General features: G+C 40.0%; 1 protein-coding gene across 21 annotated transcripts in view; it reads left to right on the top strand.

Annotated features, from left to right (window-relative positions):
* The window catches only part of EYA4 (EYA transcriptional coactivator and phosphatase 4), a 358,824-nt gene that overhangs the window by 69,876 nt on the left and 262,848 nt on the right, over positions 1-26,100 (top strand). For all 21 annotated transcript variants that reach the window (XM_025294511.3, XM_044924207.2, XM_006059291.4 and 18 more), the window contains one exon: positions 6,710-6,808. In XM_025294511.3, coding sequence (XP_025150296.2) covers positions 6,776-6,808 — 33 coding nt within the window. In that variant the 5' untranslated portion in view covers positions 6,710-6,775. The remainder of the gene's footprint in view (positions 1-6,709; positions 6,809-26,100) is intronic.

Below are 26,100 nucleotides of genomic sequence, written 5' to 3'. Positions count from 1 at the left end.
GAAGGGATGGCAAGGACTGTGGAATAAGGCCTGGACCTCAGGCAGAAGGAAGATGGAGCTCTCCCTAAACTTCTACTTTGGTCCATGGCCCCAGGGAACAAAAGCATCTGACTTCTGGTCACCTGTCTTGGGTCATTTTGGCAGAGTGGTGTACTGCCAGAGCTGCAGAAGCACCAGTGAAAGAACGGTTTATCCCAAGGAAAGGGCAAAGCTCTGGATTGAAGAGAACATAATCAGATCTTTATTTTAAAGCTATCACTCTGACTATGCCGTGAAAAATGAGGCCCAGGGAGCAGGATGGAGGGCCCTTAGGAGGCTGCTGCTTCAATGTAGGGAAGGTGATGGCTTGAACTACTATAGTATCTGTGAGGAGAGAAACATGGAGGGATTTGAGTGAACTCCATGAGGTATTGCTAGATCCTTTATTGAATGTGGAGAGGAGTGACAAGGAGTCGATGACAGGTGTTAAGCTTTAATGATCAGTGGGAGGCCTTGCCATCTGTGTATATAGTCCAGCAGAATATCCACCCCCCCACCCACCCCCTGCAGCTTCTGTCTTAGTTCCATGCCAGCTCTGAAACAGGGAGCCCCCCTTCACTCTTCACATTTGCCTTTAGCTAGAGTAAGGGCTTCCCAGGTGGTGCAAGTGGTAAAGAATCTGCCTGCAATGAAGGTGATTGATGAGACTCAGGTTTGATCCCTGGGTCAGGAAGATCCCCTGGAGGAATAAATGGCAACCCACTCCAGTATTCCTGCCTGAAGAATTCCATGAACAGAGGAGCCTGGTGGGCTACAGTCCATGGGGTCTCAAAGAGTCGGACATGACTGAGCACGCACACGCATTCACACACACACACACACACACACACACACACACACACACACACAACCAAGGGAAAGCATGCCTGGTTAGTCTAGTATTGATGGTTTGCTTAGAAAGACAGAGGATTAGGGTTACATCACACAGACTCCACAAGCTCTTCCTACTTCTTTCAGCATCTTCTCTTTCTTGAAAGCACAGTGTCCTTTCTGTGCCATTTCTAAGTCTAAATATCTCATTCCGTTTCTGAGAAATGTTTTTAACATTTGATATATAATCTCATTATATGTTTAAATTAGAAGATTTGCTGATTTTTTAAATTCTGATTTTCCATGGGACAGGAGTTTCCACCTTAGGTCTAGGGCAGAGTTCAAGAAAAGGATATGATCAATTTTCTGTATGTTGAAAACCTAACTTCAGAAGAAATAATCTAACACAGAATGAGTGAGGTCGCTGTGATTCCTGTTCGAAATTCACCATTTTGGGGAGAATGGCCTTGAAATAGAGCTTGGAACTAAATTATTGCCTCATAAAACAGCATGAGGTTACTGTTATTCCTTAATTTTATATCTTTATTATGAGGTAATACTTCTCTTATTTGATTTGAAGAATGGTCTTGTCTTTTTCTCATGTATTTGTGAATATTAAATGTTAAAGGATTTAGCATAACAACCATTGCTAAATTATGATGTAAAATAATACTGTGTCTGCAATTAGCCCAGGTAGTTTTACTTGGTCCAGTAATATAAAATCACTGGGCTCATAATATTTTAGTACTTTAGAGTGTTTGGCAAAGAAATAAATTCATGTTACCGTAAAACAGTTAAACTAAGTAACAATCTCAATTTTAAGGAAATATAAAGCAAAGTATTATGTTGTAACATGGAACATTGATGCAAATAACTCCCCAACTGGAACATTAAGTAGATTCTGAAGCAGTGGTTAACAGAAAAGGCTAGTCTTTGCTTTATTCTCTTATGCTTCAACAGTTTTCTGGCTGTCTTAATGTTTAATTTCACTTGAGTTAGCACCAGTGAGTGCCCAGAGATGGTAGTCCTTCTAGAATATTATCAGTTGTTTCCTAGTGATAGATATTCTTAATTTAATTCTTGTGTATCTTTTCTGGAAATACTACGTTTAAACCTTCAGTTCAGTTAAATCACTCAATTGTGTTCGACTCTTTGAGACCCCATGAACTGCAGAACACCAGGCTTCCCTGTCCATCACCAATTCCCGGAGCTTGCTCAAACTCATGTCCATCGAGTCTGTGATGCCATCTAACCATATTATCCTCTGTCATCCCCTTCTCCTCCTGCCTTCAATCTTCTACATTTAAACCTCGATCACATCTTAATATTATTTTAACGTGATCATTGTACATGTGTTTTGGGTTGAGTTGTTTTTCCCAAAAGATAGGTTTAAGTTCTAACCACCTTACTTGTGAATGCTACCTTACTTGGAAATAGGGTCTTTGCAGATGTAATCGAGTTAAAATGAGATTTGACCAGATTAGAGTGGGTTCTAGTCCAATAGCTGGTGTACTTGTAAGAATAGGGAAATTTGGACAGAGAGACGCAAATACAGAGGAAGTTCTTTGGAGAGAGATGCAGGGAGAATATTGTGTGATGGCCACACTAAGATGCATCTACAAGCCAGGGGATGCTAAGGATTGCTGGCAAACACCAGAAATTAGGAAGAGACAAAGAATGATTCCTTTCTAGAGCCTCCAGAGAGGGCATGAATCTTCCAGTGTGTTAATTTAGGACTTTGTACTGTCAGAACTATGAGAGAATAGATTTCTGTTGTTTAAGCCACCTAATCTTAGTACTTTATAACAGCAACTTTAGGAAACTAAAATAACATACTATGTTATAAATAAATAACAGGCTACATTTGATTATAATAGTCATATTATTATAAGTATTTTATTGTTGCGTATGTGTGCTCAGGTGCTCAGTTGTGGCTGACTCTTTGCAACCCTATGGACTGTAGCCTGCCAGGCTCCTCTCTCCATGGAATTTTCCAGGCAAGAATACTGGAGTGGATTGCCGTTTCCTTCAGGGGATCTTCTGAACACAGGGATCGAACCCAGGTCTCCTGCATTGGTGGCAGATTCTTTACCATCTGATCCACCAGGGAAGCCGAAAATTTAATATTGAGATTAGTCCACCAGGTACTGTGTGAGGCAAATAGGAAAATACCTACTTGCCTAATGGTATTTAAAATGGTATTTAAAATGGACTATTCTCAATATTAAATTTTTTGAAAAGTTACAATATTCTACCTGAAAAGCATAGCATTTTGCTTAACATAGCCACATAGTTGAGACAGAATTTTCCAAATTAAGTTATATGGCTGTTTACACTTTTTGTTTGCATTGTCAAATACATTATGTATGATTTCATCCACCATTAATTTTGTCATTCATTCAGTTAATATTTGTTAACCACGTAATGCTCGTCAGACACTAAGATGGGTGCTGTAGATGACACTGATAAATAGGATAAAGGATACTTGCCTTAAAGAAATTACTCTGGTTTTGAAATTTATTTCCCAGAGAAAGACACAGAGTTCACTTGAAGATAGAGTCTACTACTTGGAAAATTCCCTTTCATTGTTTGCTGTGCTTTTAACTGATCTTGTGAAATCATTTTAGCATCATTTGGTTTTACTTACTCTGTCTTCCTGTATTATGGTGGAAAAAAATAAAATATAATTTATTGCAAACAGGCAATAGAATCGACAATAATCAAAGTATGTGAAGCCAAAGACATAATTCTTTATCAAATTATGTATATTTTTATGTTTCTTTTTAACCAATACCCAAATACACGCTAAATTTACATTAGTATTAGCATAGCTAAAATTTTGTGTTCTGATTTTTTTTTACTTACTATATAATCAGTACTTTTTGCTTTTCATGTCATTTTTATAATTGTACTTCTGAGCTTTGCATTTATATTAAATTTTTTGACCATAATTTGTTTAATCGATGCTCCGCAAAGATGAAGCTACATCTAATTTTTATTACTGTGAATGCCACTGTAGTGAATACCTTGTCACTTTTGGAAGGAAATGGTTTACTCCCTAAGAAAGTTGATACATTGGGTAAAAATGTTTAAACATATTTTAAAATGCAGTGACAGACTGCTTTCTAAAAATATTAGAAAACTTGGCATTATCAGTGGCAGTTGAATGAGGACATCATTTTCACAGTATCCTTTCTGACACTGGGTATTAATAATATTTAAAATGGTTAGTTATTGAAGATATGTATAGGAATCCAAACTGTATACTTGTTGCTTAAGTTTGCATATTTTGGCACCTGTGAAAGTGAATACTTTTTCAAATATTTGTTTATTACTTACATTTTAAACAATGATTTTTCATATCTTTGCTTAGTCATTTAATAGTTCCTTAAACTTTGTCTTAGCAATATTTTTGTTTTTAAAGTCATCTTTATAGTATTTATTGAAGATATTTTTATAATCTGTTGTATCTTTTTATTTTGTGGGCTATTTTTCTCTATTCAGAAATAAAAAGTTTTGGTTTTGTTTTTACATGGCTGAATTTAGTGTTTCTTCCCTTGATACTCTGGTACAGTATTTTTGCCATTCATCTTACCCATCTATTAGATGAAAAGGAACATCAGATTCCCCCTTTAAGAGAGTACTTGGCTAATTTATTATCCAGGTAGTAGGGAGAAAATGACTGTAAAGGAAATAATCCCTCACAGTTTCTTCCTGCAGGAGAGAGGAAGGGCTCATGGTGCTGGCAGGTGTAGAATCTTAGCAGTTTAGCATCAGTTGGACTAGTGGCCACATTTCCTAAGTTGTGCACCTTATCCAAGGCAAGAGTGGGCCAGAGTGGTCGGGCCAAGGATCAGGAGGTCCGCTTGGATGGGAAGAGCAAGCCAGAGATCAGCAAGAAGCAGGACAGGGAGGGAGAACCAGATGTGATGCGAGGGTCTCTAAGGAGATGGGGGAGAGTGGGAGAAGAAAGACGAAGGTGCGAGGTGAAAAGGAAAGAGCTGGGCTTTTTCCCATCACCATTTCTCAGGGCCACCTCCAACACAAAGAATGACATCTTTAAATCTAGAACTCCCTGCCTACCTATCTTCCTAAATTCAGATGTATACTGTAACACCTTTCAGTGTGTTAATATGTACCCTTCCTCATCCCCACCTTAAATGCCCTTTAAAATAGTGCTTTTCTTTAAAAATGACACCTTTCTGGTTTTGGAGTAATTGTAATCAGTGTCTTACTGAGACTGTCACAATACATACATAGAAGTTGTCATTCCCATTTTATGACTTTTAAAAATTTAAATTAGAGAAAATTTTAGAAAAGAATCTTTGATTTGTGTCTCTGTGTTCATGTATATGTAAAGCAATGTACATTTTAAAACGTCTTATGTCCTAATAAAGAAAGTAACTGGTTTATTAAAGACTGTACTGCAGAGCAGAAAAGAAACTAAAACCACGTCTTTCTAGTTGTAGTAGGGAATACTTAAAACCAAGTAAAACCCCTCCAATATGTTGAATGTTCTATAAAGTGAGTTGGGAACATATTGTTTCTGCAGACTGGAATATTTATTTTCCACTTAAATGATATCTTTGAAAACTTTTGATGTCTCTAAATATTCCTTGAAATGTAAGTTTAATAATTTATATCTGTGTTTATGCTTATAATGAACACTTTTTTATAGAGATCTTTTTGTAAACTCATATTCTTTTAATTTTACTTTAGAATTAGAATATGAAGGGCTGGAAATGTATCATTAATAATTTAAAGTGCATTTCATAGATTAGTGAGCTTGAACATTGTTTTGTGGTGATTGCCCATTTTTCTGTAGGAGAGCATATGCTTTTCTGTTTAGACTGTAAGAGCTCTTTATTATGTCAAGGACATTAGCTTATTATTAGTTTGATATTTGCAGAGATACTTCTATATTTTCATGTATCTTTTAATTGTGATTAATTGTGGGTGTGCGGGGGAACTCAAGGGGGTGTTTGGCTTTTTTTGTGTTATATTCCATTGCTTCTATTATATAAGTCTTCTCTATATGGGAATTTAAAATATATATGCCTGTTTTTCTTAGAGTATATTTAGACTTCAGTTTACCTGGAAAATTTTTAATGTATTATATCAAGTAAAGATGAATATTTTTTGAGTAGTTTACTGACCAGTTTTCCTTCTTACATATTTCTGTAATACTTTTTTATCATGATAGTCTTATTTTCATTCTTGTTAAAAAATTGTGCATGCATTTTATCACATTATATTTTTTAGAACAGAATTTGATCATCTGGCAATTGAGACAAATTTTCCTGTAGTATAGAGCTGTCATATTAAAATACACATTATATTTCTTCAATTTTATATTCTTTAGAAAATGAATGGTTAATGCAGACTTTTGGAGAAGGAAATGGCAACCCACTCCCGTATTATTGCTTGGAGAATCCCATGGACAGAGGAGCCTGGCGGGCTACAGTTCATGGGGTCTCAAAGAGTTGGATACGACTGAGCAACTAACACAAAACACAGACTTTTAACTTTTAATCTGTCAATTGCTTAATGACAGACCTCTCTCAGCAAAATAACACATTGGGTGTTTACTGCACCCTGGGTCTCTGAAGTTGTCCTCAGATGCTTTTGTTTATCTGCAGGATGCCTAAGTAGCTGTTTACTTATCTCAGTATTACTATGATGTGATTTTCAAGGTCATCATTTCTATCAGATATGGGAACAATACTAAGAAATTTTGTTCTTGAAAAATAATGTCTCTACAGATTATTATCATGTAAATCAAAGTTTTGGTAACTTTACAAATAATTTTAAAAGATAACTTTTTTCATTTTTCCACTTTGTTTTCATTGTTTTGTTTCAGATAGTCCATTTTTAATTGGAGGAAGCTGCTTCTACTTGGGGGTGGCAGGAGAAGTAAGAAAACCACATGGAAGACTCCCAGGATTTAAATGAGCAATCCGTAAGTCGTAATTCAATCTCAGTTTTACTGAAAAATGTTGTGGTAAGAAGACTCAAAATCATACTGGAAGGGATATATTGTAAAAAGCAAGTTTTTTTTACATAGCAAGTTTTTTAAACATATTTTTAGTCAAATTTTGAATCCTCTTTCAAGATCATAAAACATACCTTTGGAAATGTATACTGTTTCTGCTTAATGATATCATATATTGAGGTCTTCCTTGATTGTCTGCTTGTAAAGACAATGATAGAAAGATTAGGGCATTGAAATTGTGCAAAGTGTTTTTTACTGTCTAAATAGTTTTACACACCTCCTTTATTAGGTTTTATTCCAGAGGTACTTGGATGGTGCATGTGGGGTTGAATGTCAGGAGTATGAAAGGTGAAGCATATCACTTGCATGCCTATTGTTCACTTTAAGGATGGCAACCACAGTCCTGAAGGGATTTCCTTATTTTGCTAAGGTCTTTATAGGGCTTCCTTGTGGCTCAGCCAATAAAGAATCCACCTGCAATGCGGGAGACCTGGGTTCGATCCCTGGGTTGGGAAGATCCCCTGGAGAAGGGAAAGGCTGCCCACTCCAGTATTCTGACCTGGAGAATTCCATGGACTGTATAGTCCATGGAGTCGCAAAGAGTCGGACACAACTGAGCGAGCTTCACTTTGCCCAGGGAGGAATGCACGAGATTGGTGGCAACCATTCTAAAATTCAGATTTCTCAATGGGAAAGGACTTATATAGCCTTTCCTCCTAATTTATTGGTAGTGTCTTTGTGATACTAGTCCTTCAGTGTGTGCAGTGGGAGTCAGTGGGAGGTTCTCCTTTCACTCCCCACTCCCACAGTACCGTCAGTTGCATCCCAGATGTTCTGCCCACAGACAATTAGTGATGTCACAAATGAGGACATGTATGCTTACCATGTGTGTATTATTTGCTTGTATGATCATGACTAGATCTTAGAATCTTATGTTCCCATCAGGCAACAAAGGACAGTATATTTGTTATAATAATATGCTTCTGGAAATGATTTCTGAAATGAGTTCAATTTTAAAATTCAGAGTAATGTGCTTTCTGATGTATAGATATTGTTCCAAGTTAGTTTGCTTTCTATTAGTGTTTCATTTAAATGACATGATAATTGAGGTTTTAATTTATAGATAGATATGACCATTGTCTAATGTCTTTATATATTATTATTTAATTTCACTGGTATCATTGCAAGAAAAAATGTAACAAAAAATTACAAAGACCATTAAAAAATTCGTCAAATAGTAGAGGTTATTCCTCGAAAATGCCCGAGTTTTTACAAAAGTAGACAAAAGGCAATTGGGAAGCAGGGGCTTCAGAGTAGTTTTTTTAAATGCTGGTTATTGAACTTAAATATTAGTAGCATGGGCTCTAGTGAAATGGATGATAGTCAGTGTGATGATATGTCACCTATGCCATCCACTGCCTGTCTTTTGATCGCAGTGGCATCTGAGGTCTGAAAGTGTGACCGACCATGTACCTGAGTGCATGATGACGTCATCTTAGTGGCGATGCTTTGTGAGAAGGCTACTATCTATCTGTACTTTGTTCTGACACACTGGGCATTCCTTAAAAGTTTGTGTCCATCTGTATAAGAATGTGTGTGTGTGCATGCGTGCGTGCATGTGTGAGCTAGATTGACCTACTGTCCCTGTTTTCCAGGGACCCAGGAGTTTCCTGTGACTTGGAACTTTCAAAGCTAAAGCTGGTAGAGTCCGTGCAAACCAGGGAGATCCAGTTAATTACCTTAGGGTGTGTGTGTGTATACTTAACAAATTTTTGATTCAGCACGGTTAGATGAAGCTAAAGACAATATAGTCTGAGGTTTAACATTAGAGTGAGGTTATTACACAAGATGCTTCATATCACCTTTTACAAAATGAAACCCAACCCCTGTAAATCTAATAGGGTTTACTCCTCGTGATATTTTAATGCTGTGGAATTTGTTTTTTTTTTTTTTTTTTAATTAAGTTCTCAGTGTTGTTTGTGTTCAGCCAGGTTTGAGAATCAGAAATCTTGAGTGACTGACCTTCTGGTCTTTCAGCTCAAACCCAGCTGCTGAATTGGTGGTAGGAATGGGAGAGATTTCGAGAGAAGGAAAGATTACTCTCATTCTCCTTTCTTTTTCTCCTTCCCCAGTACTAAACTCTCCCCCTGCGGATGATGATCAGATCAGAGTCAGAATGGAAGTCTCTGCTCTCTGGTCATCAGGAGTGGGTTCGTCTCTTTTAACCCACAGGAAATGTGAAGTTTTTGTCAAGGGTTCATGGCTTGATGGCTTTAATTTTGCAAACATCATAAATCCTTCTCCTTCAGCATCCTTAGACTTAGCAGAACATACAGGTCAATCTGTTCATCTTGTGCATGTGTAAAGGGATGCTTGGGACTATTAAGTCCCAAGTCAGAGTTGGGACTTCACAATAGTCTTCTGACTCCAAGTCCAAAGCTTTCCCCATTACATCCACATGTCTTAAATACATTTGAATTTTCTTGTTTGAACTTTCATCACCATAGAATAAATTCCCATTAGGATGAAATGATTCCTATTTGAATGAAATCTTTAAATGACTTTAAATCTTGCAGAGTATATTGATTAATGTCTCAAAACTTTTTGAAAAAATGTTTGGCATTTATTAAGATAAGGACAAATAGGCTGAAAGTTTTTAAAAGTTCATAATAAAATGAAAGAGAAAGTTCATAATAAAATGAAAGAGAATTTACTTATATCATACCTATTTTACTTCAAAAAAAGTTTTTTCTCTAGGTGTAGATGTAGCAAGAGGTGTCATTTATTGCACACCTTATGCTCATCTAGCATTTTCTGTATACTAACTTCAGTCCTTACCATATCCTTGCTTCGTGTTTGTTATGGTCATCATTTTACAGATAAGAAAACTGTGGCTTAGAGAATATTAAGGTCAACCAGCTTTTAAGTAGCAGAGATTAGAATCGAACCTATTTTTCAGTTCAGTCTCTCAGTTGTGTCCGACTCTTTGTGACCCCATGGACTTCAGAACACCAGGCTTCCCTGTCCATCACCAACTCCCGGAGCTTACTCAAACTCATGCATGTCCATCGAGTTGGTGATGCCATCCAACTGTCTCATCCTCTGTCATTCCCTTGTCCTCCCGCCTTCAATCTTCCCTAGCATCAGGGTCTTTTCCAATGAGTCATTTCTTCGCATCAAGTGGCCAAAGTACTGGAATTTCAGCTATTTTTATCTGGCCCTAAAATCAGTTGGTTTTTAATAAGTATGTATGTTCACTCTTGCACATTCAGCTGCCTTCCAGGAGACATAGCTGCCTTGGAGCACAAGGGTCTGTACACTCAGCAGATAAAAACTGAACTGAACCCATCAGCTTTCCTCTCCCAGTTTTTCCCTCTTTCTCCTCTCTTCCATCTCAGTGGATGGCATCATCAGCTACTAAGTAAGTTCATTCAGAAAACTGGAAGTCATCCTTTTCTCCTTCATCCCCATTTCAAAATCGTATCCATTCTTAATTTTTAGTATCTCTCAAAGTTGTTCTTTTGGTTCCAAATCCTTATTTTTGATCTTTATTTTTATCTCCTGTATTTTTCTGCTCTAAGTTTTTTCTATAGTGGTCTTCCTAATTTACATATCTAAAGTGAAATTCGCTCAGTCCAGTCGTCCTCAGTCCAACTCTTTGTGACCCCATGGACTATACAGTCCATAGAATTCTCCAGGCCAGAATACTAGAGTGGGTAGCCTTTCCCTTCTCCAGGGGATTTTCCCAACCCAGGGATTGAACCCAGGTCTCCTGCATTGCAGGCAGATTCTTTACCAGCTGAGCCACAAGGGAAGCCCAAGAATACTGGAGTGGGTGCCTATCCCTTCTCCAGCGGATCTTCTGGACCCAGGGATTGAACAGGTGTCTCCTACATTGCGGGTAGATTCTTTACCAACTGATCTATCAGGGAAGCCCTTTACATATCTAATCCCATCCTTATTCTACTTAATAACCTTCACAGGCTCTTTCTTGCCTTCAAGAGAAAAATCCAAAGTGTGTAGTAAAGCACTCAGACTTCATTGCTTGCCTGTATCTATAGTTTTAGTTTTGGCTTCTCTCGGTTCCCTGAATCTCGCAGGCTGTCTCTGGTTTCTATGTCTTTGCTAGTACTCTAACTTCTTCCCAGATGAGCCTCTTCCTCACTGGAGAACATGTAAGTCTTGAATACTCGCTCTGGGTTTCACTCCCTTGAGTAAGGCTCTCAGGTTTCCTCCTCCTTCCCCAGGCAGTCGGCTGCCCTGGGTCGGGCCCCTGTGCTGTGCTGCTGTACCCTGCGGCATTTGCCTCTCTACCCCAGGACTTACCCCACACAGCTGAAATCTTATCTGTTTATTTGCCTCTCTACTAGATTATAAACTACTTAAGAGTAATAATGGGTCTTGATCATCTTGTATCCTTCCTTCTTAGCACAATTCTTACTGACATTCAATAAATGTTTTCTTCAAAGCGCTTATATACTGTTAGTAAGGTATGTTAGTGAATAGCCTGACAAATGTTAGAAAGCCAAGATGTTATTCTCAGAATGGATTACTGACTCATGAATTCATCTATCACTTATTTAAAACAGTTGCGTATAACATGTAACACTAGTTTTTAACAGCATGTGATCAAAACAAATTTTGGTCCTTAGTATTTTTTTTTTTTTTTTGCATTTATCTGGATTACTTTTTGCAGTCTGGTTTAGAGGATCTAGGAAATTTTAAGAGGTAAACAATTAAAGTAAAATTTAACTTTCATATTTGAAGTTCTTTATTAGAACTTTATAATTACTTAGAAGCAGTTTGTTATATCCAGTTATAGCTCACTACAGTTTTTAATGACATGTTGCTCTTATTAATAGAAATAAACATGAATATAGATTATGCAGAGCAGTATTTATACTAACAATCAGAAATACCTTTGATACTCTAAAATATATTATATTCTTTGTATTCAAATAATGACTAATCAGTATTTATGTTTTTATAGCTCCTAGAGTATCCTTACACATTGAAAAATTTTAGTCTTTTTTAAAGATTTCCACAGATTTTTTCTAGTCTGACTTATTCATATCAAAGTGAGAGGGCATTTGGCCTAAATTTACCATCAAACTAGAAGGTTTTAAAAAATATTGTTTATAAGTTCAAGTATTACATGTTACATAGTAAAATGTTAGTGTTTACTAAATAAAATGAGGTAAAATGAATTACAGTTTATGATGCAATTGCATTCCCTAATATTAAACATTAAGGGCCTGAATTTTCCTGCATTATTACTGAATCAATTAACTTACATTACTGATGACATATTTCAATTAGTGAAGTCTAAATTAAGTCACATCCCTTGGATCCATATTTTACATCATGTGTTTCAGCAGTATTTTTAGAAGTTCATATATTATGTAGACATTACTAGTGTTTATTTTCTTGCATCAAACCTGCTAATTTAATAATGCATATTAAAATTCCAGAGTTAGCTTAATAAACTAACCTCTTTTCTGTCTGTTTTTAACGCCTGGACTACCAAATGACTTTAGAATTATTCCTTAGCTCTTTGTTTTTAGAGATTCTACAATATCATTTTTGCCTGTAGCCACTAGATCATCTTTAAAACCTGAACTGCTTTCTGAGGTATTTGGACAGGTTTTTAACTGTTGTATGGAATTGAATATACCAACACACTCTCCATCTAGATGTAGAGCTTCAGAATCAACAACTTCTATCAGTGTTTCAACTCTATGCAAGAAAAGAATTATTTTTATTAGTTTCAGTTTAAAATCACTTTTTCATTTTTATTAGTGTAGCATTATCAATATCTAGAAATCCTATTAGTCCTCTGTTGTTTTTTTATCTTGGATAGTCTAATCAATTTAAGCATCATGCACACAGTGTATTTTATTCAGATATAGCCAAAATCAGCTTATTGGTTTTGAGGCTATAAATCTGTTTGGAAAAACTTGGCATTTTAATTAGTCAAAAGAACCATATTTACAACATGTAATTTTTATAGCATCGAACTGGACAATGTACTTCAGAATTCAACAGAATTCTGCTTAAAGTTGAGTCCTTTTCAGAATTGATGTAGATCCCAGTTATCAATTATAGCTTTACTTTGCAATTAGATAATAGAGTACCTAAAGCATCTGAAAACCATTTACGTTGATGAAAACAGGTAAGACAATGTGTGCAGCAGCATGGATTCTGGAATAAGCTGGCAAGCTCACACTCCATCATCACAGCTTTCTGGCTGTCACAACCTTGTCACAATGCAACTTGATCTCAAATTACCTCAGTTCAGTTCAGCTCAGTCGCTCAGTTGTGTCCGACTCTTTGCGAACCCATGAATCACAGCATGCCAGGCCTCCCTGTCCATCACCAACTCCCAGAGTTTACGCAAACTCATGTCCATCGAGTCGGTGATGCCATCCAGCCATCCCATCCTCTGTCATCCCCTTCTCCTCCTGCCCCCAATCCCTCCCAGCATCAGGGTCTTTTCCAATGAGTGGCCCTCCAATAATTTGGCCACCTCATGCAAAGAGTTGACTCAAATTACTTAACCAAAAGGAAAAGATTTTTAAAATATGGAGGGAAATGTAAGTTATTCCACTATGATTACAAGTCAGCCACACAATTGTCATGGCTAAATTTTAGAACAGGGATAAGCAGAATGTATTAAAATTGGTAATAATTCAACAGATTCAATTAAACCAATAATTACTGTTTACTCTCTGTCAGGAATTTTGCTAAAGTTTAAACTATGAGTATATTACAATTTCTGTCCTGCCCAAGTTTTAGCTTAATATATGGTTGTAAGTTGTTAAGTTCTAAAGTTACCAATAGTTTAAAATGAGATTTTGGCAATGGCTACTAATTTACTCAATGGATATTTGTGAGGAGCTGCTATATTTGAAGCATGGTTTTAAATGTTGGAGATACTCGGTGGACAAAATAGACAAATATGATTCTCGTGGAGTTTATTATACTTTAGCAGGGAGAGATGAACAGGAAAACAATATTAGATACTAGAAAGTAATAGTGCATCCAGCAAAACCAAATAAAGCAGGGAGAGGGACAGGACATTCTGGAGCTAAGGTGTGTGGATGGGGCAAAGTGTGGGCTTTGAAGAGTAGTCAGGGGGCTTCCTAAAGGAAATCAGTCCTGAATATTCACTGGAAGGACTGATGCTGAAGCTCCAATAGTTTGGCCACCTGATGTGAATAACTAACTTGTTGGAAAAGCCCATGATACTGGGAAAGATGGAAGGCAGGAGGATAAAGGGATGACAGAGGATGATATGGTTGATTGGTATCACTGACTTGATGGACATGAGTTTGGGCAAGCTCCAGGAGTTGGTAAAGGACAGGGAAGCTTGGAGTGCTGCAGTCCATGGGGTCGCAAAGAGTTGGACATGATTGAGCAACTGAACTGAACTGAGGCTGTCACTGAGAAGATGGCATTGTGCAAAGACTTGAAGGAGCCACCTGGGTATCTGGGGAAAGTGAGTTTTTGTTAGAAGGAATAGTAACTATGAAAAAAGTGAGATGGCACCATACCTGATATAGTTAAGGAATAGAAAGGAGGCCAGTGTTGGTGCCAGTAGTGGGGTAGTCAAGGGGGGAGATAAGGAAGTGATCATGATGGGAGCGTGCAGGTAAGGAGACAGATTGTGTAGAGGTGTTTAGGCCATTATAAGAGCTTGAGCTTTTCTCTGAGTTACATGGGAAACAATTTGAGGGTGAGCTTAGGGATGTCATGATGGGACTTAAGTTTTTAAAAGATCAAAATGTCTGCTGTGTTGAAAATGGTCTCTTTGAGGTCAAGAGTAGAAACTGGGCTGTTCTAAACATTCAGATGTGAAATGGACAAGATAACAGTAGAAGTAGTGAGAAATGGTTGAATTCGGGATATGGTTTGAACCTAGAGCTGAGAGGACTTGCTGACAGGTTAGATGTGGATTGTGAAAGAAAGACCTCGACTTCCAGGTCTTTGTCCTGAGCAGTGGGAAGGATGGGGTTCGGCATTTACTGAGATGGAATGAGTTAGAAAGAACAGGTTGAGGCCGGAGATCAGGAGTTCAGTTTTAGACCCTGCAACAGAGTCATTGCTATGCTTTCACCAATTCTGTTTCATACTTTTTTCTGGTGCATCTGGGACTATCCTTCATGGACTCCTTACCCTTAGACAGGGTGGTATAGCTAGTTTAAGGGAAGTGATGTGCGTGTTATTTCCAGACTGAGGCAGTGAGAAACCTGTGCCTGATTCTGTAGTCTCTACGTTTGCCTAGTGTTTGGAAAATGAGGAGGAGGTGACAGGTAAAGATGGCTGGGCTCCAAGATGGAGGAAGATTGAATTGTGGAGTCCCTGCATGAAGGACAGCTTCCCAGGAAAGTATTAAAGCAACTGGATTAAAAGGGACATAATACATTTTACCTATTATTTGAAAAATGAGTTGGGGAGTCAGTTGTAACCATTTGGAACCTGGAAGAGAAGGTTGAACCTGAAATATAAATTTGGGAGTCTTCAGGGTATTGATGATGTTTAAACAACTGTTATTGGTTGATATCACCAAGAGATTAAATCTAGATAGAGATAAATTGAAAGGACTGAACTCTAGGGCATTCACATTTACAGATGACAGTTTACATAAGATAGCAGCTTGATCCTAACACAACCGTAACCATAACACCCGTAAGCACTGAGTTATGCCACAGTTAGTATATGTTACCAAAGCCAGTGAATTCTCTTATTTCAAGTTTCCCAATGAGCAAATATTATATCTGGGTTATTGGAAACTGGGTTAACCCCTTTTAGAAGAAAAAGCCAGCTTACAGCCAAATAGGTATTCAAACATCTTTCATGTCTTTATTTTCTATCAAAATTGTTGTTCTGAACAACAAGCTGAACAACTCATGAGTTACATCTGACTCATTGTGCTCCCATGGACTGCAGCATGCCAGGCTTCCCTGTCCTTCATTATCTCCTGGAATTTGCTCAAACTCAGGTCCATGGAGTTGGAATTGCCATCCAACCATCTAGTCCTCTGTTGCCCTCTTCTCCTCCTGCCATCAATCTTTCCCAGCATCAGGGTCTTTTCCAATGAGTCAGCCCTTTGCATCAGGTGGCCAAAGTGTTGGAGCTTCAGCTTCAGCACCAATCCTGCCAATGAATATTCTGGGTTGATTTCCCAAAGATTGGTTTGATCTCCTTGCTCTCCAAGGGACTCTCAATAATCTTCAGCACTACATTTCGAAAGCATCAGCCCTCTTTATGCTCCATACAAGACCACTGGGAAAACCATAGCTTTGACCGTACAGACTTTTGCCTTTTAATACACTCTAAGTTGTCATAACCAGTCCATTCTAAAGGAGATCGGTCCTGGGTGTTCTTTGGAAGGAATGATGCTAAAGCTGAAACTGCAGTACTTTGGCCACCTCATGCGAAGAGTTGACTCATTGGAAAAGACTCTGATGCTGGGAGGGATTGGGGGCAGGAGGAGAAGGGGACGACAGAGGATGATGAGATGGCTGGATGGCATCACCGACTCAATGGATGTAAGTTTGAGTGAACTCCGGGAGTTGGTGATGGACAGGGAGGCCTGGCGTGCTGTGATTCATGGGGTCGCAAAGAGTCAGACATGACTGAGCAACTAAACTAAACTGAAGTTGTCATAGCTTTTCTTCCAAGGAGCAAGTGTCATTTAATTTCATGGGTACAGTCACTGTCTGCAGTGATTCTGGAGCCAAGAAAATAAATTCTATCACTGTTTCCACTTTTTCCCCATCTATTTGCCATGAAGTGATGGGACTGGATGCCATGATTCAATTTTTGAATGTTGAGTTTTAAGCCAGCTTTTTCACTCTCTACTTTCATCCTCATCAAGAGGCTCTTTAGTTCCTCTTTGCTTTCTGCCATTAGAGTGGTATCATCTGCATATCTGAGATTGTTGATATTTCTCCTGCAATCTTGATTCCAGCTTGTGCTTCATCCAGCTGGGCATTTCACATGATGTACTCTGCATATAAGTTAAATAAGCAGGGTAACAATATACAGCCTTGATGTACTCCTTTCCCAAATTGGAACCAGCCCATGTTCCACGTCCTGTTCTAACTGTTGCTTCTTGATCTGCATACAGGTTTCTCAGGAAGTAGGTAAGGCCGTCTGGTATCCCCATCTCTTGAAGAATTTTCCACAGTTTGTTGTGATCCATACAGTCAAAGGCTTTAGCGCAGTCAGTGAAGCAGAAGTAGATTTTTTTTTAAATTCCTTTGCTTTTTCTGTTATCCAACGGATGTTGGCAATTTAATCTCTGGCTCTTCTGTGTTTTATAAATCCAACTGGTACATCTGAAAGTTCTCAGTTCACGTCCTGCTGAAGCCTAGCTTGAAGGATTTTGAGCATTACCTTGCTCACATGTGAAATGAATGCAATTGTACAGTAGTTTGAACGTTCTTTGGCATTACCTTTTTTTGGAATTGAAATGAAAACTGACCTTTTCTGACAAAGTTACAAAGTTAGAAGAAAGTACTCAACAAGTAGTATTTTCTTATTGCTATGTTTGTAGATACGATGTTTCTAGGATCCCAGTTTAGTAAAGGATTGAACTACATCAGGGATACTCACCTTCAGCATTGTTGAATGTCTAACCTATTTAGACAGGATAATTCTTTGTAGTAGGGGGGTTGTCCTGTACATTGGGTGATGTTTAGAAGCATTTCTGGTATCCACCCACTAGATGTCAGTAGCACTTTCTTCCCTCCCCTACTTCCTTCTCTTTAGTGACAATCAGTCAAAAATGTCCCTAGATATGGACAGATGTTTTCTGGGGGGAGCCAAGAATCACAGATCTGCCTTCAGTGAGCCATTTGTTTACAAATTTATTCCCTGAAAAATATTTGAGGAGGTTTATCTGAACATTTAATATAATGTGCTATGTTAACTTATTGAGGGAGATGGGATGAAAAGGCAAGCACATGATAATACAGAATTTAAGCAAGAAATCAAAACAACATTGCCAGGTTAGCTGTATAAAATATGAAGTACTCTGCTATCAACAGGGAAAGTCTGTTTCAGAAAGACCAAGAAAGGAATTCTAGATAGGTTAGGTCATACCTTAATTTGATCTTGAAAGAAAGGATGGAATTGTATGGACACAAAAGGACCTGTCCTGGTCTGGTGAATAGTAAGAATGAAGACTCAGAAGTGCAAAATATAAGGCAGTAAAGCCTGCCTTGGAACTGTAGATGGATTAGAATGACTGAATCAGAAACTTTTTGGGGATAAAGATGCAGAGCAGTGGGAACTCAGGCTAGGAAGTCCTGAGACCATACTCAAAAGAGTCTTTGAAGCCAAACTTCTGTATTTACAAGGTGCTTGGTGTCCAGCAAGGTGCCCGTCACAACATAAAGTACAGAGTTACATGAGATGCTGCTCTGCCTTCGGACTTTTATCTTGGACATAATGGAAAGTCCCATAATTTTTGAGCAAGAGAATAATATTTTTAAAATGATGTTTTAGGAAAATTAACCAGATGGTAGGAAGATTAGTGAAAGTGTGAAACTTGGCATGGAAGATGGTGTAGGGGCCCTTGAAGCAGTTTATGTGTGAGCTGAAAAAGGCTCAACCAGGGGCAGCAAACTTTTTTTTGGTAAAAGTCAAGACAGTAAATAATTTTGAGTTTTCTGGCCATACAGTCTCTGTGCAGCTCCTCACCTGTGCTGGTGGAGTGTAAGAGCAGCCATATGTAACACATACATGAATGGGCATTGCTGTGGTCTAATAAAACTTTATGTACATAAACAAATGGCAGGTTGTGGACCATACTTAGCCAGCTCCTGGTCTAATAGTTGAAAGAAAGCTAGGAGAGAGTTCAATAAAAAGAACTTGAAAAAAACTTTACTGAACTTGGATAATTAACCAACAGGGTTAATAGGAGGAAGGTGAGTGGTAGATGTGCAGAGGGAAAAAGCAAGGTTTATCCTAGAGTTTCAGGCTTAGCGGGTACCAGTAAGAGAGTTCAAGAGCAAGTGTCAGTGATTTCAGTAACCAGAAAGATGTGTTTGAATTTATAACTTTTGAGAACTTGTCAAAATAGCAACTGGCTCTGTTGTGCCATGAGGGGATGTCTAGGCTGGTCGGAGAGAGCAAAAGAGTATTTTTAAAGATGTTGTACCTAAGGGGAAATTATAGCTGGCTAAAGGACAGAAGGGCTTCCCTGGTGGCTCAGTGGTAAAGAATTCGCCTGCCAGTGCAGAAGTGGGTTCAACCCTTCCGTCAAGAAGATCTCCTGGAAAAGTAAAGAGCTACCCACTCTAGTATTTTTGCTGGGAAATCCCATGGACAGAGGAGCCTGGTGGGCTATAGTTCATGGGGCTGCAAAAGATTCGGACACAACTTAGTGACTAAATGACAACCACCAAAAAGGACGGAAGGATACATCCTGGATACACCTGGGAGAACACCTCCCAGGTGAGGATACACATGGGCGAACACCATGTTTGTGGAGTGGAAGGAGGAAGATGGATCTGGAGAGACTGAGATAGGGAAACAGAAGGAGGTCAGGGTAACCCTGCCTGCAGAGCCACTGACCAAGCATAATTTTTAGAAGGTATTGGTTATCACTTTCTGACATTTCAAGAAGACAAGTAGAATGGGGACTGAGAACAAAGCTCTTTCATTTGCTGATTAGAAGGCCATTGGTGGCCCTTCAGGATACAGTGCTGTTTGATTTGTGGCAGGTAGAGACATCTTAGAGGTTCAACACCTCTAAGATGTTGGGAAAGTAAGAGGAAGCATGTGTTTTGAAAGAAGCAGCACAGAACAGTATTGAAGGGAGCGCCTTTTTCAAATTAGAAGAGAATTGTGTGTGGTTGGTGAGTGGGGAGAAGGACTCAATGGAGAATAGACTCAAGTTGTCACAGAGGGAGGGGGTCAGCAGAGGTCAGAATGAAGACGATAACGTGGGGATGAGGGAGGGATTCATCCTCTGACTGAAAATGCTAGACTATGCCTGTGCCCTTGGATACCCTAAGGTGTTCTCCCTAGATGACTTTCTTTTTTGCAGTTCCGTAGAAAGGAAGATCAAGAAGTGAAATGGAAGCGTGATAGGATTAAACGCTTTAGTAGTATAAAGAAGATCACCAAAAGGCATTATTTTCTTAAATATAAATTTATTTATGTTAATTGGAGGCTAATTACTTTACAATATTGTAATGGTAGAGATCTCCTAGAACTCAATACATAGATTATTGTGACGTTTTCAGGTTTCCTTTAGCAAAGTCGGTCGTACTGGCTAGGACTTACAACTGAGCATGGAAAGTTTATTTATTTATTTATTTTTGCATCAAAACCATTAAAGAAGAGACAAGAGAAAAATAAACATTTTTTGGTTAATGAAAATGCCCCTCATCTTAGGAAGGAACTGCTTGCTCTGTTTTCTTTGGCTATCAACACAACCAACAAAAAGAAGAGCCTATGTATTTAGATGGGATTGGGTCAAATTTGACTATAGAGTTGGATGGAGAAAGTACTTGTCTCAAAGTACACAGAATCCTGTTGTTTCGTGTCTTCTTGGATGGAGGGTTGATTTCTCTGCTTAGACATCTTTAGGATGCGGACACCCATGTAAGGGTTACTATGTTAAAACTCTTGGCAGGAGAGAAGTTCATGTTAAAGTTCATGTTAAAGTTGATGTTAAAACTCTTAGTGTGGTGGGAAAAGATCTGCAGAAAAAAGTAAACAAGAATTTAAAAAGGAAAAACAAATACTGCCTGCTTCTTTAGCTTTGTTGTTTTCGCTAAACTGTTGTGGACAACACGTGTGGCCAGTGGGTTGTAACTAGACTGTGAGTTCCATGTGCTCACAGCTGACATGTGTGAAGTCCTCACTTGGGCTTTCTGAGTGCTTTATTAATATCAACTCATTTAATTCTCACAATAGCTTGATGAGTTGGGCACCATCATTATCTCCCAGTTTACAGATGAGGGAGTCTCTCAGCTAGTGAGTGGGGGCCAGGATTTGAACCCAGGCAGCAGCAGCAGCAGCCTGGCTCCTGAGCTGACAATATTAACTGCTGGTGAATCTTCTGAGAAAATGCACTAATTATCTTTCAGCCCGCCACCCTGGTTTGAGCCTTCAATAGTAACAACAACAACAACAAAATGGAAGTGTTTTTGTTGTAGCCACGCATTCCGGGAAACAAACTCACTCAGAAGCACAATGCAGATAGTGGAGTGCAGTTTATTACAGCGGCGGGCCCAAGGCAGCGTCTCCTCTTAGCCAAGACCCCTGACCAGTTTTTGTGAAAACCTTATATACCCTAAGTGTACATGCTCAAACCCAGCTCCCCAAATTCTCTAAAGCTAGTCTAAGCAAACGAAAAGAAAGATACAATCAAAGTTAACCCATGATTCGTATGCCTTAAACCCATGATTTGTATGCCTTAAGCCTAGGTAATTAACAGTAGACAATTATCAATAGGCCTGTGGTCATACCCCAGTAAGCATAGCAGAATTTATGATTCTGTTCTGTTACACAGATAATTAGGGTATTCTTTTAGGTGACATAGAGTCTAGGTACGAGCCCTGGGGCTCTTCCATGGTGGAGCTGGGGGTCGGGGGTTGGGGGGGGTCTGGTTTTCCAGTTGGTATGTTGTTTCCATAGATACTGAGCATATAGTTCAAAGTCCAGAGTCCGGCCCAAGATGGAGTTCTGCTTTCAAGATGGAGCCTGTTCTGTCTGTTTCCTCCTTCATTCCCCACTCTTGATGCTCTTAACTCATACTGTGAGCATCACTCATAGGGATATATTGCACCCTAGCTCTCTGACCGCCAATTTGGGAGAACGACACCAACCTTTGGGTTACAAAGTTCATAGTACATTGTAAAATGCAGGGTCCACAAAGCAGAACTATCAAGGCAACTATAACAATGGTAAATATAGTTTTCCACCATTCACCCTTCATCCAAGATAGGACTGAAGTCCAGAAAGGAATGTTTTCATTTGACATTGCTTTTACCTGGTTTTTCATGTCATCTAAAGCAGCTGATACATTGCCAGATAAATCAGCAATATATACACAACATTCAACCTTAATTATAGCACAGGTCCCTCCTTGAGCAGCTGTGAGCATGTCCAAAGCCATTCTATTTTGAATTACCACTTTTCTCATTTGGATTTGTTCTTCATTTAAGGCTTGGATGGCTTTAGCACTACCTAGGAGGGCCTGTTTTGTGAAATTAGTCAAGGCTTCTACTTTAATCATAATATTTGTTGTCCCTGTAGAAGGTACAAATAAGGCAGCAATATACTCATACGGAGAAGGCAGTGGCACCCCACTCCAGTACTCTTGCCTGGGGAATCCCCATGGATGGAGGAGCCTGGTAGGCTGCAGTCCATGGGATCGCGAAGAGTCAGGCACGACTGAGCGACTTCACTTTCACTTTTCACTTTCATGCACTGGAGAAGGAAATGGCAACCCACTCCAGTGTTCTTGTCTGGAGAATCCCAGGGACAGGGAAGCCTGGTGGGCTGCCGTCTATGGGGTCGCATAGAGTCGGACTGAAGCGACTTAGCAGCAGCAGCAGTATACTCATACCCTTGAAACACAGACCTTGTCCACCTAGCATGTAAATAAGGTAGATTTACCAGGGCTTGTTGTAGGTTAGGCTTTAGGCTACCACGGGCAAAAAGCAAACCCCAATGTGCAGCAGTCTACCCAGCCGATTGGTAACCAAGGCCAAAAGGTAGGCCCACAAAGCCATTGGATTCCCTTGGGTGCCGCCCAGTGGATTCCAGGGTTACATGTCCAATTAGAGCCTGGCCAATGGATGGACTGGTTGGGGTGGTATGTGACCTCGAATGTTCATTTACATTGTTCGGGGGATAGATACCCCATATCTTTTAGTTCTTTTGGGTGTAATGAATGGTCAACAAACCCTACCCTTTGTTCTTTTTGTTCCTAGCATATAGCAGCGGGAGTAATTAATTAATTGCCCCTTTTCTGGGGTCATCGAGAAGTATTCATCCCAGACTTGGTAGAACTGTTCAACATACCTAAGGCCTGTCCTCCCTTGCCAGTCAGAGAGCTTTTTTCCTTTTTTTTCTTTAAATATGAGGTATAGGCTTTTGTTACTCCTATGAAACTGGTGTTTACATCAAATGTAACCCCATGACCCGAGTCTACTGACTGTAGGTCTGGCTTACACCAAGAGAGCAGGGAGAGATTATGATTGACAAGAGAAAGGAAAGTCTGTTGTGGCATCCCAGAAAAGAGCAGAGTGGTTTAAAATCTCCTTGGTGGAGTGGTAAAAACCACCAAGGAAGTCCATCCATCACAGACAGAGGCATAGCTGCACGTACCCAGCAATTGGAGGTCTTGTGGAAGTCCGTGCAGGAATGTGTCCTAGAGATGAAAACATTGTCCTGAGTTGAAATGGAAGTTAAATTCAAAATCACGTTGATGAGGCCAAACAGCAGGAGTTGATTATGCGGCTTCATCCTGAAGGGGCTCGTCCGGGATCTTCTTTTCCTTTTTCTTCTTAAGGATGATCTTAGTCTCCCAAGGGTCAGTGGGGTCCCTCTGCACAGTCCACTCAGCGTTTTCTGGGTCTGTCTCTTCATGCTCATGTGGTTGATCCAGGGAGTGACACCTGCAACTTTAACCACCAGAGGGGTGGTTAGGACAACAGTATATGGACCCTTCCAATGTGGGGCCATGGAGCCGTGTTTACAATCCTTGACCCACACCTGATCCCCGGGCACAAATTCGTGTATCTAGGTCCCCAAGGGGGAGTGGCACACCCTCTCTTGTACAAACTTAGTTACCTGATTTATTACTTTACCCAGTTGTTCCATCTGCTGTGAAATCTCATCTCCCCATCCCTGAGACAAATTTGTTGACACCTGTTTTATTATGGGAGGGGGCCTCCCATACACAATTTCGTATGGAGAATAGCTATGGGACCATGGGGTCTGAGCAGAGCCATCGGAAACAAGTCCACCCAGGAGCAGTCAGTCCCTATGATCCACTTGGAGAGTGTCTCTTCAAGTGTCGGGTTTGTTCCTTCCACCATCCCAGAACTCTGGGGCCTATATGCTGTATGTAATTTCCACTTGATGTTTAAAACGTTTTGCTTACTTGTACTAAATCATCTATGAAAGCCGGACCAGTGTCCGATCCAATGCTGGTAGGAAATCCAAATCTGGGAACTATCTCCCTAAGCAGGCACCGGGCTACTTCTGATGCTCTTTCAGTCCAGGTAGGAAAAGCTTCTACCCATCCTGAGAATGTACATACCATGACCAGCAGGTAATGGTTGTGTCTGTGAGGTTTCATTTCAATGAAGTCCACTTACAGGTGTTTAGAGGGCAGCGTGCCTTTTAGCTGAATCCCCAGACGTTTCTGTCTGTGCCGAGAGGCAGCACTGATCTGTGAGCAGGCAGTGCAGTCTGAGATTCTGTCCTGCATAGGGAAGAGAGGCGGGGAACCAAGAAATATTTTCAAATTAGCTCTTCCAGTTTATCATGGCCTAGGTGGGTCACTTGGTGTGTTTGGCTTACCAGAGTGGGTGCCAGCTCCTCCGGTACCAATAATTTGCCACCTGGCAATTCCCACCATCCCTTTTCAGTTTTAATGGCCCCTTCCGCTTTGGCTAGTTGGTTTTGGGCTTCAGTGTATTTTGGAGAGTCCAGCCTTAGCTCAGGCAGCTCCACCAATACGAGAGCTTTAATAGGGGCTTCACTTGTAACCCCCAATCTCTCAGCTGCTTGTTTAGTGGTCTTATCTGCCAGTCTATTTCCCCGAGCCCAGGGGGTATTCTCTTTTTGATGTCCTCAGCAGTGTATGTCTGCAATCCTTTCTGGTTCCCAGGCAGCATCTAATAGGGTCTTAATTTCTTCCTTATTTTTAATATCTTTTTCACTAGCTGTCAAAAGGCGTCTCTCCTGTACAGAGCCCTGTGTACATGTAGTGTGGCAAAAGCATACCTCGAGTCTGTGTAAATATTTGTCTTCTTACCTTTTGTCAGCTGGAGGGCACGGATTAGAGCATATAGTTCGGCCCCTTGAGCAGACCAGTGTGATGGCAGAGAGCTAGCCTCAATGATGGTTTCTTCCATGACTACTGCATATCCTGACAGTCGTCCTTGTTTCACCAGGCTGGTGCCATTGGTGTACAGGACCAAATCTGGGTCTGGGATTGGCTGGTCTCTAAGTCAGGTCTGCTGGCACATTTCCTTGCAATCATGTGAGGGCCCACCTTCTCCCACAGGAAGGAGAGTGGCTGGATTCAAGGCCTGACAAGGCTCAATAGTAACATGTGGGTTCTCACCTAACAGTCCCTGGTATTGAGTAATCTGGGATATTGACAGCCATTTATGAGGATCCCCTCGCAGGAGAGTGTTGACCTCATGTGGGACTTTTATGATCAAATCTTGGCCCAAAGTCAGCTTAGTTGCCTCTTGGACCAGTAAGGTAACTACAGCAACTGCCCTTAAGCATTCCAGCCACCCAGGGGCACCGTTGTCCAGCGGTTTCGGGAGATAAGCCACAGGTCTGTCCCATGTCCCCATAGTCTGGGACAACCTTCCCATAACCACCTTGTCCTTTTCAGTCACGTAAAGTGTAAACGGCTTAGGAAGGTCTGGCAGGCCCAAGGTGGGTGCTGATGTAATTGTACTGGGTTTGAGTTCTATTACCAGTGGGACTTGTTTTGCAACCCTGGAGGGGTTGTTTTCCACCCAGACCTCAGGGAATTGTTGAGTTAACTCTCTGTCTCGACTGTTTAGCCCATCCAATTTCCCTTCTGGGAGATTGTGCAACCTCCATTCACCTTGAGGGGTTACTGAGAGGAAGACTAAATAGGCGATTGACCCCACTCGAAGAGTGGGTCTTTCATGTGGGGAAAGTCATTTGTGCCTCCAATTTAGACAGCAAATCCCTTCCCAACAAAGGTATTGGGTTTTCAGGTATGTATAAAAATCATGAGTCATGAATTGATGACATATTCAGGGTAGGCTTGAGACACAAAGGCTGCATTTATCACCATCTGAGATCCAGCAGCCTCTGGATCTATTGGCATATAAAGTCTACAGGCCTCGCACAGTCTTTTGTACAACTCAGAGGGTAATTCGCTTTCCCTTTGAATCACTTCGGAAGGTTTTGCCATACTCATAGGTTTTCGGGCCACCTCTTGAGACCTTGTGAAATAGCCACTCAATATCTCTCAGGTGGCTCCTCCCTTCCTCTGTGTTACAGTCCCAATT

This window comes from Bubalus bubalis, chromosome 10, assembly GCF_019923935.1.
Source record: "Bubalus bubalis isolate 160015118507 breed Murrah chromosome 10, NDDB_SH_1, whole genome shotgun sequence".
In the NCBI taxonomy this organism is placed as follows: domain Eukaryota; kingdom Metazoa; phylum Chordata; class Mammalia; order Artiodactyla; family Bovidae; genus Bubalus; species Bubalus bubalis.
This window is presented reverse-complemented; position numbering and strand designations above follow the sequence as displayed.